This window comes from Chinchilla lanigera, unplaced genomic scaffold (assembly GCF_000276665.1).
Source record: "Chinchilla lanigera isolate Chin_1 unplaced genomic scaffold, ChiLan1.0 scaffold00041, whole genome shotgun sequence".
NCBI lineage: Eukaryota > Metazoa > Chordata > Mammalia > Rodentia > Chinchillidae > Chinchilla > Chinchilla lanigera.
In genome coordinates this window covers 14,322,253-14,335,686 of record NW_004955442.1, presented here as the reverse complement: position 1 = coordinate 14,335,686, position 13,434 = coordinate 14,322,253, and the positions used below count along the sequence as shown (strand labels likewise).

The 13,434-nt window shown below is 52.3% G+C and overlaps 3 protein-coding genes and 1 long non-coding RNA gene across 4 annotated transcripts in view; 2 read left to right on the top strand and 2 right to left on the bottom strand.

Annotated features, from left to right (window-relative positions):
- The window catches only part of LOC106149288 (octapeptide-repeat protein T2-like), a gene marked incomplete in the record, with an annotated part of 2,362 nt that extends 1,017 nt beyond the window's left edge, over window positions 1–1,345 (bottom strand). Inside the window, 2 exon segments of the mRNA XM_013517651.1 lie at window positions 1,095–1,208; window positions 1,324–1,345. Of these exon segments, the coding sequence (XP_013373105.1) occupies window positions 1,095–1,208; window positions 1,324–1,345 (136 nt within the window).
- Window positions 1,346–1,568: 223 nt separating this feature from the next.
- Window positions 1,569–2,958, top strand: LOC102008772. Its single transcript, XR_001235407.1, has 2 exons — window positions 1,569–1,815; window positions 2,706–2,958. It is a non-coding gene; the product is annotated as an uncharacterized LOC102008772 (long non-coding RNA).
- Window positions 2,959–7,536: 4,578 nt separating this feature from the next.
- Window positions 7,537–8,982, top strand: Cldn9 (claudin 9). Its single transcript, XM_005391380.2, has one exon. It carries the CDS (start codon window positions 7,894–7,896, stop codon window positions 8,545–8,547), a length of 654 nt encoding a protein of 217 aa, XP_005391437.1. The 5' UTR covers window positions 7,537–7,893; the 3' UTR covers window positions 8,548–8,982.
- Window positions 8,983–9,375: 393 nt separating this feature from the next.
- Cldn6 (claudin 6) lies at window positions 9,376–12,494 on the bottom strand. Its single transcript, XM_005391379.2, has 2 exons — window positions 12,331–12,494; window positions 9,376–10,608 (listed from the first exon to the last, which is right to left on the bottom strand). The coding sequence occupies exon 2, from the start codon at window positions 10,590–10,592 to the stop codon at window positions 9,927–9,929; it is 666 nt and encodes a 221-aa protein (XP_005391436.1). The 5' UTR covers window positions 10,593–10,608; window positions 12,331–12,494; the 3' UTR covers window positions 9,376–9,926.
- Between the last annotated feature and the right edge of the window lie 940 nt (window positions 12,495–13,434).

Genomic DNA, 13,434 nt, shown 5'->3' with positions numbered 1-13,434 from the left:
GGAACTGCAAGCGAGATCCAGTCTCAAAAAGACAAAAAATAAAAAATAAAAATAAAATTAGGGACTTCTGGCAGGGTTTTTGGCCAACACCTGTAATTCCAGCACCCAGAGAGGCTGAGGCAGGAAGAGCGCATGCATAATCGAAACCAGCCTGGTCTTGTCAGTGATGTAACAAGACCCTGATTGAAAACAAAAGGGCTGGAGATATAGCTCAGTGGGAATACCCTGAGTTCAGTAACCAGTACCACATACACACTCACAATCTACCACACAAAATAAGGACTTTCTTCCATGCCCCCCTCCTGCCTGTGGCCTCTGGCTAGGTCATTTGAGAATGTAACTCATCCTCATGTTGATAAACCGATTGGTGATCAGGGCACCAGGCTGTCTCAATGGCATATGAAGAAGGAAACAGAGAAAAACGTTTAAAACGCCTTAACTCTGGGCCGGTGGTATAGCTCAGCGGCAGCAGCGTGAGGTCCTGACTTTGATTCCCGGTACTCACACAAAAATAAAAAATGAAATAAATAAAATGCTTTAACTAGTGTCCAGAATGTCACATTTTCCCTTATAAAGGGTCTGGATGTCAGGGCTAAGGCACTGATCCTCCCAAGTTGTTTTCCTTCTTTTGTTTTTTTTTGAGACAGGGCCTCACTATATGGCCCAGACTGGCTTGGAACTCGCTGTGATCCTCCTGTCACAGCCTCCCAAGTGCTGGGATTACAGGCGTGCGCCATCACACTCGGCTTTTTTCTTTTGTTGTTGTGCTGGGACTCAAACCCAGTGCCTCTTGCATGCTAGTCAAGTGTCTTGCTGCTGAACTACACCCCAGTCCCTCCTTTCTAAGTCTTAATGAACCAAAATTTCAACTGAAATAGATTCAGTGGTACTGCTGGCCATAAGGGTGGTGTACAATCGATACTGGGCTGGAGGGTCACATACAAGGGCTGTGAAGTCATCCTCAGGGACAGGAGAGCCCCACGCTGAGTCCTGAGCAGAAACTTGAATTCTCTCCCCAGCCTTGCTGCCCTCCCACTCCCACCCTGTAGGTTTCTGTGCAGCAGGTACAACTCAATAAAGTTCTTTGTTCCACAGGTGGCCCGGCTCAGGTAACCAGGCAGATGGCCCATTTCCATGGGCTTTTCTACAGTAGCTCAGGATTATCAGGAAGCCAGCCCTGACCTTGGAAGACCTCTGAGAGCCCAGGACTCACCAGCAAAAAAGGGTAGTATATTAGTGTCTTGTGACTGCAGTAAGTCACCAGCCGATGGCTGAAGACAACAGAAATTTGTTCTCTCACAGTTCTGGAGGCCAGAAATCCACAATCAAGGCATTGGTAGGGCATCAGTCCCTCTGCAGGACTGAGGAAGGATCCTTCCTTGCCTCTCTCAAGCTTTTGGCTGCTCCAGGCCTTTCTTGGCTTGTGGCCACATCAGTCCAGTCTGTCTCCTTCACAGGCTTTTCTACTGTGCCTGTCTCACAACTCCATTTTTCTTTTCTTAGGCAAGCCCTTGGCCACTGAGCTACACCCACAGCCCTTTATTTTTTATTATGAGATAGGGTTTCACTAAGTTGCCCTGGCTGTCTGAAACTCCCCAGCCTCCTGCATAGCTGGGTTCAAGGCATATACCACCACACCTGCCTGTTTTTCTCCTACAAGAATTATAGTCAGCTAAGAAATATAGGCAGTCAGACAGGGCTAGGCCCTCAGAGTCAGTGCAGAACACATTACAACTGTGGCTGGAGGCGCATCTGTCAAAGGCCAGGCCCCAAGATAAAAGACGCAACGACCAGGCCTACATGCCTCCCCGAGGGGTAAGCAATAAATTAAAGATTATACTACAGTTGATATCACCTGGTCCAATAAAGTCTAGATAGACATCAGTCACCCAGGTGGGTGGCCAGGACCTCCTGATCCATCCCTTCCTAAAAAGGTTTCTGGGGCTGGGGATTTAGCTCAGTGGCACAGCGCCTGCCTGGCAAGCGCAAGGTCATGAGTTCGATTCCCGGTACTGGAAAAAACAAAACTAAACTAAAAAGGTGTTTCTTTTTTGCATGTATACTTGCTATGTGACTTGCATTCCCATTGGATCAATATTACCTAAGTGACTATACTTATAATCTTACTGGTTAATCATAGTTTTGACCCGTATTGTACCCATTTCATGATTTTGCTCTCTAAAACTTCCTCGGAGAAGTAGGGTGTATGCCAACCCACTTTTGGGTCCCCTCCTGTCTCTCAGGAGCTATATCTTTTTTTTTTTTTTCAGGAGCTATATCTCTCATTAAATTTTTCCTGCTTTTACCTACTCTCTTATTCCTTAGGATTCATTTTTCAATTTTTTGTAACATGAACCCTGTGTATCTGACATCTAGCAGGTTGTTACATTGTTTCCCCTCTGTCACAAGGACATCTGTCATTGGTTGTAGACCTGGCAACCCAAATTGATCATATCTTGAGATCCTTTATTTAGTAGCATTTGCAAAGAGCCCTTTATCAGATAAGGCCCCAGGTTCCACTTATCATTTATCGGGCCAGCATCTGATCCATACAAGCAGTGTCCTCTATCCTGTGGGCTTACTCACCTCCCTTGCTGTCTTCCCAGAACTGAGCCCTGTCCCTGACCTGGGTAATTGGGTGACCCTGGAGCCCTTGGGCAGGAGCTAATAAACACTAGACTTAAATATGGCTCTTACTGGCATAGGAAGGGACTCTCTTTCCCCTTTTCCGATGATGGCTGAAGTTTCCACCTGTTGGCTTGCTGTTCCCCATCCCCCTACAAGTTGCACAACTGCAGTCTGCTAAGAAGTGAAGAGTAAACAAGAGGGACAATGAATGCATCCTCTCAAAGACAGCACTAATCAGCGGGCCCCACCCTCAGAATTTGGGGGCCGGAAGTGCTGCTGGTTGAAAGCTGAAGATCACAGCCGATAATAAAGTTAATTGTTACCCAGTCAGTAGTGTCTGTTGTGGTTTACAAGTGAAACTTCTCTTACACCCTTGACCAAGTAATGATCCCCAAAGTGTGGATTCGTACCCCAGAAAGTATAGGGGACAGCCCTGGAGGTAGATAGCTGGCCCAGAGACACCTGTGGTTGGGCAGTTGTGACTTGCCCAGAGAGGCCCAGGAGGGAGTCCAGCCTGCAACCTCAAGGGCAAAGGGCACCAGGGACGCAAATGTGAGAGTGAAGGAGAGGGAGGAGGGTAATCAGGTGCTGATAACCTCCCCACCAAGGAATGGCAGCTCCAGAAGAATGGGTGGTTCCGGGAGGCTCAGCAGGGGAGAAGCTCAGCCTTGCTGCCTGCTGGAAATAGGGTTCCTGAGGGCTGAGTAACCAGGTAGGGACCCAGCTGGAAGTCAGGGTCAGGATTTTGGCAGGCTGGACCTCCTTGTGTACACTTGGCCAAGCTCCCTTAGTACTGTGGGTATGATGGAAGCCAGGAGCTCTTGAAAAGTATAAGGCTTCTAAGTCTCATCCGCACCTTTGACAGGCTGGGGACCCTGAGGCGCCGGCTTCCCTTGTGAAATTGGGCCCTTGGGCTCCTCTGGGGGTAAAAAGTGCTATCTTCCTCAGGGATCCAATTGTGTACCCCCGTATCTTATATAGTAGTTCCTCTTCCCGATTGTAAACCACACCTTTCCCCTCTAAATGGAGTGAGGTAACTTCCAAACCTCTTAATCTAAGCATCCCAGCCCTCCCTTCTCCCAGAGAAGACAAAGTCATTTTGTCCTTTTCGGTATGGACTAAGAAAACGTTCTGCTGGCCCACCCCACCCTACCCCAGTTTCTTCTCAGGGTAGTGCTTTGAGCAGGGTTCCCCTCCCCCACCTATCTCCCTACCTAACAGGTGGGAGTGGAGATTCCCAGGGACTTGTTAAAGTGCCATTGAGATGGTAACCAAGCCAACCAGGCCCCACCTGTCCGTATCAATGGCATTCCAGTCCCTTTCAGTTCCAGTTTAGGTCCCAATTTTAACTCTTTGATACCCAAGATCCAAATCCAGGTGGACCAGGGGAACCTTGGAGAACGTCTGGGGCCTCCCAGCCTGAGACACATTTTCACTTCAGTTCTCCCCCAGGCCTCAGCGATTGGTGCTTTGTTTTATCAGAGGAAAAAGCCAGGTAAGGCAGCACACATCTGTAATCCCAGTACTCTGGAAGGCTGAGGCAGGAGGATTGAAATTTAGTGATTTAGGAGACCTTGTCTCAAAATTTTAAATAAAGGGCCGGGGCTGTAGTTCAGTGTAAAGGTCCTGCATTCAATCCTCGGTACCCATCCCTCCCAACCCTTGCCCTGAAAAAAGAGAAAGTGTAGGAGATGCTTGTGCCACAGAAGAGCAAGTTCAGTAGGGATTTCTTACAAGGAGGCACCCATGTCCTCTGGGCCTCTGTCTCATTTGTGGCTGGCTGGTCCCTAGCAGTGTGGGCACTCTTGTTTTGCTGCATCATAGAGGGTCTGAAATGTGCACACCGTCCCCACCTGTTTACAGTACTGGGGAAACTGGGGAGCACTGAGGCAAGACCTGACTACAGGTTGACCAACTGTCCCACTCACTATTCAAAACCAGGAACGTCTCAGGTTAAGTGGGGAGTGTTGGGCCCCCAAGACCCAAGGAAAAAGAGGGCTTCAGCTGAGTCCCGGGAAGAGACAAGGGCCTCTGCTGAGGCCCAGTGAGGGGGTGCTTTCAGAGACCCGAGTTTGTGCTGCCAACTGACACCTGCCCAAACCTGTGTGGCTGGATTCCTGGCAGCCCCTGGAAGGCAACAGAGGGAGCCCCCTCCAAGACTGGTTTCTATTTGCTCTTCTTTGCAATCATCCCCTCGCCCCCATCCTGTGAAATCTAAACCACAGGGATCTTGATTTGGACACCACCGGAGAGCTAAACTGGCCAGTACTGTCAACCCTCATCTCCACCCTGCCACTGTGAAGGCACCCCCACTTCCTCTGGCCTCACTGGGGCCACCAGACCAGCCCTACTGTGGGAGCAGCCTCTCCCTGTGAGGAGATGGGGAATGCCCTATCCAGCTCATTTTGGAGACCTGCTGAATGGTGAAGCTTCAATACTGATTTTTTGTTTGTTTGTTTGTTTGTTTGTTTGTTTGTTGAGACAGGGTCTCACTATGCAGTTCAGGCTGGTCTTGAACTCACTTTGTAGCCCAGGCTGGCTTCAAACTCTCAGCAATCCTCCTGCCTCAGCCTCCCGAGTGCTGGGAGTAGAGGTGTGTGCCACCATGCTCAGCAATATTGATTTTTTTTGGTCTGGGGAAGATGTCAAGCTTTGTGGAGTCATAGAACCCTTTGCCAATCTGATGAAAACACAAGCATCTCTTCCAAAAATACTAAAGTGATACTTGAGCGCCTGTTTTTTTTGTTTTGTTTTGTTTTGTTTTGTTTTGTTTGTACCGATAATTGCACTCGAGTTCTAATTCCAAACAACTCTTTTTTCATCAGCAATGCTAGGGATTGAACTCAGGGCCTTTGTATTGAGCTACATCACTAACCCCCCCTTTTATTTTTGGTACTGGGAATCGAACTCGGGACTTTGCACTTGCTAAGCAGGTGCTTGTGCCACTGAGATATATCCCCAGCCTAAATATTTAGTTTTTGGTATAGAACCTAGATTTTTTTTTTTTTTTTGGTACCAGGAATCAAACTCAGGACCTTGTGCTTGCCAGGTAGGCACTTAAGCCACTGAGCTATATCCCTGGCCCTCACTAACCCTTTTTATATGTATATTTGTTTATTTGAGACAGGGTCTCATTATGTAGCCCAGGCTGGCCTTGAACACCTGGAGATCCTCCTGCCTTAGTCTCCCATGTATTGTGATTAGAAGCATGAAGCACTATGCCCAGGTTTATATTTTTATTTTTTGAAACATGGTCTTGCTTAGTCATTAAATTTCTCAGGCTGTCTGGGCATTGTGGTGCACATTATAATCCCAGCACTCGGGAGGCTGAGGCAGGAGGATCGTTTTGAGTTCGAGACCAGCCTGGGCTACATGGTGAGTTTAAGGCCAGCCTGAACTACATAGTGAAACTCAGTCTCAATCAATGTATTTCCCAGGCTGGGCTCAAACTTGCAATCCTCCTGCCTCAGCTTCTCAGAGTGCTGCATTATAAACATGTACCATCTTGTCTGCCTCAATTCTGAACAATTCTTGAAGTTAGAATGCTTTATAATAGTCCCACAGAACATCAAGTAGGGATGGAGCTAAGCTCTCCCCAGCCAGGGGGGACACCTCCCACCTCTGTCTCCACTGGGGCATCTGGTGCCAGGGTCGGCTCCAGTTCCACCCCCAGCTCTCCTTTCCTTAGAGGAGGTGTGGAGGTAAGAGGCTGTCCTGATGCGGGCCTACTCTGGCTTCCAGGATCCTCATAACCCCCGGGAAAGTATGTGAATGGGAGGGCTTTTCCTCGGGAGTTCTTAGTGTCCTCAGGAGTTCTTCGCTCCCAGAGATGGTTGGGAAGCTGTGACCCTCCCAGAATGAGGGGCACATGTGTTGTGGAAATGTGTTCCCATGGAGAATGTGGGGCCTTTGACATTTCTCAAGTGGGTCTTTGACCCAAGAAGATTAAGGAACATTACCTGCATGATCTGTGTGAGTCCCAGGCTGCCCTCCACAGAGGGAGCCACGGGTACCGAGGGGGCCGCTCCTGTGTTGGAAGCCGAGCTCCAGGACACCTGAGTGCCCCTGGCCTCGATCCCTGCCCTCTTCCATGGTGTTGGATTGGAGGGCCACTCTTGCACCGTAGGGGAGAGAACAGGGTTCTGGGCCCATCCCTTCTCCCACTGTCCCCCTTTTTTGTATTTTTATTTATTTATTTTTGAGTGTCCCCCTTTTTTGGCCTGGGCCCTGTGTGTCCCTCCACTTCAACAACAGGCTCTTTATCCACAAGCCTCTAGAGACCTTCAGCAGCTCTGCCTAGCCCCCTAGTTTCGGCAGCACGGTGTGGGGAAGGCACATCAGAGCTGAGGTAGAAGTAGGGGGGTAGTTTTCTAGGCCGTTGCCAAGGTAATGTCACCTGAGTTGGGCCCAGGCACCTGTTGCCTGGGGAACTGTGCGGGCGGGGCCCTTCCCCTGGGAGCCACCTGGGCCACAGCGCTGAGCCAGGAGACGGATCAGATTCCAGAGAGTGCTGGAGGGGCGGGGGGGACGGGGGGACCAGTCGATACTGTGGGGAGACAGGGCACATTTGCATCATGAAATGGGGCAGGGGAATGGCAAAGGCCACGGAAGGGTCAGTCTCAGGCTGAACCCTCTTCTACCCTATCTCCAGCCAGTCACATCCCCCACCCCAGCTTGTTCTCAGTCTCCTCATTCCTTTGTCCCTGGGTTCCCACACGCAAGGATGTTTGTCCTCCCTGGGTCCCACCTGCTGTCAGTACCGCCCACCACTGACCCCCCCATCCCACCCTCTCTCACACACCCCCTCCTTGCTGCGGCCCAATCCTGGCCTTCCGCTGCTTCCTCCGCTCCTCCCCTGCCCGGGCCTTAAAACCCTGCCTGCAGCTGCAGCTGCAGCCTACAGAGGCCCCAGGCGACACCGCAGGAGGTTCTCTGCTCAGAGGTTTCACTGCAGCGCCAGCCAGCAGGGACCAGGGCTCTCTGCCGGTCTGGAGAAACCTTTTGAGCTGGGCCCAGATGTGACTGCAGGGTGATCAAAAGGTGACAGCTCCCACCAGACACAAGTCACTCAGCTGAGTAGGACCAAGAAACAGGTTTGTGGTGAGTGAGCAGCAGACACCAACCTGAGAGGCCCACACCTGTGAAGACTCTTCTGGTCAGAGGACAACGGATACCCTTCCTCCTGGGCACCCCCATCCCACACGTCTGACCCGCTGCTGAACCTACCCAGCTGCCTGAGGCTGAGAAGACTGAACTGAAGGGCGGATGGCTTCAACCGGCCTTGAACTCCTGGGCATGACTCTGGCCGTGCTGGGCTGGCTGGGGACCCTGGTATCCTGTGCCCTGCCCCTGTGGAAGGTGACTGCTTTTATCGGCAACAGCATTGTGGTGGCCCAGGTGGTGTGGGAAGGGCTGTGGATGTCCTGTGTGGTGCAGAGCACGGGCCAGATGCAGTGCAAGGTGTACGACTCCCTGCTGGCGCTGCCCCAGGACCTGCAGGCTGCCCGAGCCCTCTGCGTCGTAGCCCTCCTGCTGGCCCTGCTGGGCCTACTGGTGGCCATCACAGGCGCCCAGTGTACCACATGTGTGGAGGATGAGGGCGCCAAGGCCCGCATTGTGCTCACCGCAGGGGTCCTCCTTCTCCTCTCAGGCATCCTGGTGCTCATCCCCGTCTGCTGGACAGCCCACGGCATCATCCAGGACTTCTACAACCCACTGGTGGCTGAGGCCCTCAAGCGGGAGCTGGGGGCCTCTCTCTACCTGGGCTGGGCAGCAGCTGCACTACTCATGCTGGGTGGGGGGCTCCTCTGCTGCACATGCCCCCCACCCCAGATTGAGCGCCCCCGTGGTCCGAGGCTGGGCTATTCCATCCCCTCCCGCTCTGGTGCATCTGGGCTGGACAAGAGGGACTATGTATGAAGCAGGGGACTTCTCAGGAGCATCTGAGCTTTGGCTTCTACTTTTGTCTTCTACCGCTGCCCACTCCCCAGGAAAGCCATTCTTATAAAGCTCAGATAACTTGGCTCCAGGATCAGTCTCAGCCAGCCTAGCTGAACCAACCCTCAGTGGTCCCCACCTCATAGAACCAGGGCCAAAGCCCCCTCCTTCCCTCTATAATTATTCTCTTCTGCTGTCCAGGACATGAGCCTTCCCCTTCCCCAAGGAACCTGGGGTCCACCCAAAGGGTAGCAGCTCCTTGCCTCCAAAATAAGGAGCCAAACCTGTCCTGGAGCTCATCCATTCTGGCCCAGCCAATACTTGTATCTAAGAAACCTGGGGCCAGGCCCTTTGGGAGTAGTCAGCCCACATTCCCTACCTTCTGTGATCAGAATAAAAAGAGAACGTGTAATTGGGCTTCCTCTGTTTGAGTTTTGTTTTGAGACATAGTTTCACTGTGTAGCTCAAGCTGGCCTTAAACTCACTATGTAGCCCTGGCGAGCCTATCCCTCACAGCAATCCTCCTACCTCTGTCTCCAGAGTACTGGGATTACAAGTGCACCTCACCTTGCCCAGCTGGGCTTCCCGGTTTGTGCTGAAGATCCCTGAGCAGCCAGGCCAATGCCTGGTTTAGGTCCTACCCTGGGGCAACCTCTTTTGGCCATGGGGTCTGAGCCAGGAGGGAACAGGGACAAGGGATGATGATGATGGACTTGCACACACATTCTCCTCTAGCCAGACTGGGCACTGATCAGCTCCTAGCGACAGCAAAGACATATTAACAAAACATGTTTTATTGTGTGAGCAGAGCATAGGCAGAAGTGGGCAGGGTTAGAGGTGCTCATGGGGGTCTACAGCACAGCTGGGGCCTGACTTGAGAAGGATACATGGCGGCTGGAGACAAGAGCCACAGGTTAGAAGACCTGGGGTGGGCAGTTTTCTGGTAACTCAATTATCAGTCCTTCCAGGAATGGGTCTGACTGATCCCACCCCCAGCAGCAGTCGAAACTCTTGGTATAAGGCCATCTTGTGGTCACAAAGGCCAGAGCAGCAGCAGCCTTGGCATTGGTACCATAGCTCCAGTTTGACTTCTAAGATGGTTATGCTATGAATGAAAAAATATCCCGGAGATCAAACCATTGCTTCTTTGGCTCTATCATCCAAAGATGAGAAATGCCAATGTCAGAGCCCAGGTGGGAGTGTGAATCATCTTGGTTCCATTATCAAATGGATTTAAAGACCACCTCTCCCATAAAAACAGCAAAAAGCAAAAGCAAAATAAGCACCAACTCTAAAGGTGTCAAGCGTCATCATCTCAGCTCAGGGGCCAAGACCAAAGGAGCCCTCATCCCCCTTCCCCATCAAACATAATTCTTGGTGGGGTACTCAGAGGGCCCCCGAGAGGGGGAATGTGGGGCAGATGCTGTGTAGCGGGCCATGTAATGGCTGGAGCCCCGAGACCCTCCAGAGGGGCAGGTGTAGCACAGCAGCCCCCCACCTAGAAGCAAAAGGCCTGAGGCAGCCCAGCCCAGGTAGAGGGAGGCTCCCAGCTCCCGCTTTTGGGCCTCAGCCACTAAGGGATTGTAGAAGTCCTGGATGATGGTGTGGGCTGTCCAGCAGACCGGAATCAGAGTCAGCACCCCTGAGATGACAAAGATGATCCCAGAGGTGAGCACCAGGCGGGCCTTGGAATCCTTGTCCTCTACGCAGGTGGTACACTTCGCCCCAGCAAGGTAGACCAGCAGACCAAGCAGGGCCACAAGCAGGGTGATGACACAGAGGGCTCTTGCAGCTTGCAGGTCCTGGGGCAGCGCCAGCAGAGAGTCGTACACCTTGCACTGCATCTGGCCCGTGCTCTGCACCACACAGGACATCCACAGCCCTTCCCACACCACCTGGGCCACCACAATGCTGTTGCCGATAAAAGCAGTCACCTTCCACATGGGCAGGGTGCAGGATACCAGAGCTTTCATCCAGCCCAGCAATGTCAGGACAAGCCCCAGTATTTGCAGACCACCAGAGGCCATGGCAAAGCTGATGAGTCTGTATTGAGTGGGTGGACAGAAGCAAAAAAATATTAAAAAGTTAACTGGTCTAGGCCCCAAGCCACGAGCCATGTGACCCCACACAGGCCACCAATAACATATACTCCAGGAGTTGGTCACTGTATCCTGTAATGGGGGCAGCATATACTCCCTAAGCCTCATTTTCTTATATGCAGAATAAGCACTTACTGTGTCCCTAGTTATGTGATAGCCTCTGGCAGATAATCCTAACTGTGTTGGGTGCAAATGACAGGCAAGATGATAAAGCCAATGGGGGTCCATGGCCTTTACCACTTCTAAGTGCATTTTATCATGCAACAAAGTGCCAAAAAGAGGGATGGAGCTGGGCGTGATGCAGCACCCTTGTAATCCCAGCACTCGGGGGAGCGGGAGGCTGAGGCGGGAGGACTGCTGTGAGTTTGAGACCAGCCTGGGCTACAAAGTGAGCTCAAGGCCAGCCTGAACTGCATAGCGAGACCCTGTCTCAAAAAGACAAAAAAAAAAAAAAAAAAAAAAAAAAAAGAGGGATGGAAATACTACAATTTCCACATGCCCTGGCTCTAGCATGTTTCAGGCTCAAAACCGCATTCTCAGGGCTGAGGATGTAGTTCAGTGGTCAAAGACTTGTCTAGCACCCTCGGAGTCCCCTCCAAGTCCTGAGTTTCAATTGCCAGCACTGGCACCCCCCAAAAAAATCTTTTTTCCCACCACCCAAGGTCCAAACCCCTTGAACTAATCTGTTCATATCCGGATGATACTATCCTTGTCTTGTGTCCCAAGCCTGGCCTTCCACCACTCTCCAAAAGCTATCTCCTCCTAAGGTGGGTAGCCCGCCTGGCCCTGGAGGGGCAGGAGAGACTGGAGAGAGGGGCAAACAAAACTTCTCTCATCCAGACTCCTTCCCCTAGAACACCGGCTGACTCCCTGGTCCACTCTTCAGCATTCTCCTGGGGGCCACGGTGCACATTTGTCCAAGTGTGGGGCCATTGTCCTGTTTTAGACCAAAGGCCATGCTAGGGATCCTCTCAGGATACAACTTTCCTAGCACTGTCCAGTCCCTCACCACCACCCTCGCTGCACCCGTTTTCAAGGCCCTCTTTGAATGGGGTGCACTACAAGGACCACGCCCGCCCTGCTCAAGGCCTGCTGTGGCTCCCCATTACACAAAGTTCTGGACACGCCGCTTGGACCTGCTTGTAGCTCCTTCCTCGGCAGCTCAGCCACAGACCCAAGTTTCGATCCCCTTCTCACTTGAAGTTCATCCTAGGAGGCGGAGCTCAGGACCTCCAAGGAGATCCCCGTCTGCGGGCGGCCCTGTCCCAGCTTCCTTCCCTTTGTACACCCTGAGGGGTCAACTACCCCTCCCCTCCGCACAGTCACCTCAGGCTGGGCCAGGCGGGTGGGTCCGCTTCTGCAGGTGAGGGGGAGGGGAGTCCCACCCCAGAGAGGCAAGGTAGGTGGGGGAGGGGCGTGCAAAGTTTTGGAGTCTTTGTCCTGGGAAGGGGAAGGGGAGGGGCATTTAAGACTTGAAGAGCTGCCGAAGGACCCGACCACCTGCGGGTTCTGTGTGGCCCCCTGCCCAGCCCGACTCAGCTGGCTGCCTCCAGGAGCGCCACTCAGGTTCTCCATGGGCGCCTCCACCCACGCCGCTACGATCCCCGCATCCGGCCCCGAGAAGGTCTCTCCTGACCCCCAACACACACACTTGCTCAAGACTCACCTGAGGAAAAGACCAAAGAGATTCGCAGGCCGAGTGAGGGGAGAGGGGTGGAGGCGGGGGTCTTAAAGGGGCGCTGACGTCACTGTTCCACCTCCCCCGGGGAGGGGCAGAGACCCCGGCCCCCACCGCACGGGCGCGCGCATCGCAGCTTGGTCAGGGCAGTGGGGGCGCTCGCGACCACGGAGGCTGCACCTGTCACGCGCTGGGCTGCGCGCACCTCGGCTGGCGGCGTCGCGGCCGCCACTTACTAACTAGCTTTGAGACCTCGGAGACTAAATCTTCCGGAGCCTCAGTTCTCTACTCCGCAAAAGAACGACAAGCCTGCATTTTACTGTGTACTTCCTAAGGTACAAATTAAAGAGCATGTTTTCTGTTGTTACTATTATACCCCCAGATCTCTTAAGAAACCTGCAACTGAGCCAGGCATAGTGGCGCACGCCTGTAATCCCAACATTCGGAAGATTGAGGCCGGAGGATTGTCCTGAGTTCGAGGCCGGCCTGGGCTACTACATAGGGATTTCAAGGCCACTCAGCGAGACCCTGTCTCAAACCAAACCAAACCCTACACTCAAAAAACCCAGAACAAACAAAACAAAAACCCGCAATTAGACCATGCACAGTGGCACAGCTTGTAATCTCAGGACTCAGGAGGTTGAGGCCGGAGGATCACAAACTTGAGTCCAGCCTGGGCAATACAGTGATTCAGCAAGACTCTGTCTCAAAAATAACAAGTCAAAAGACTGAAATGTAAACCAGGCGTGGTGGCACACGCACGCCTGTAATCCCAGCACTTGGAAGGCTGAGGCAGAGGGCTTGCCACAAGTTCGAGACCAGCCTGGGCTACATAGTGAGTTTAAGGCCAGCCTGAACTACATAGCAAGACCCTGTCTCCTAAAAAAAAAGAAAAAAGAAAAAAAAGACTGGGATGTAGCTCAGCTCAAAGGCTCTGGGTTTATTCCCCAGTATCAGAAAAAGAAAAGAAACACAAAAGAAACCTGCAGTTATCTCTACAGGGGTTGCTCTGTATCGGACCCTCCTATTCCACATCCTCCGAACGTGAGTTGGGAGAGGCAGGTCCAGGTCCAAGTTCCTGCAGTCTGCAAA

Bases quoted from the DNA above. Each gene is read 5' to 3' on its own strand.
- Cldn9 (XM_005391380.2), top strand. From the start codon at position 7,894: ATGGCTTCAACCGGCCTTGAACTCCTGGGCATGACTCTGGCCGTGCTG.
- Cldn6 (XM_005391379.2), bottom strand. From the start codon at position 10,592: ATGGCCTCTGGTGGTCTGCAAATACTGGGGCTTGTCCTGACATTGCTG.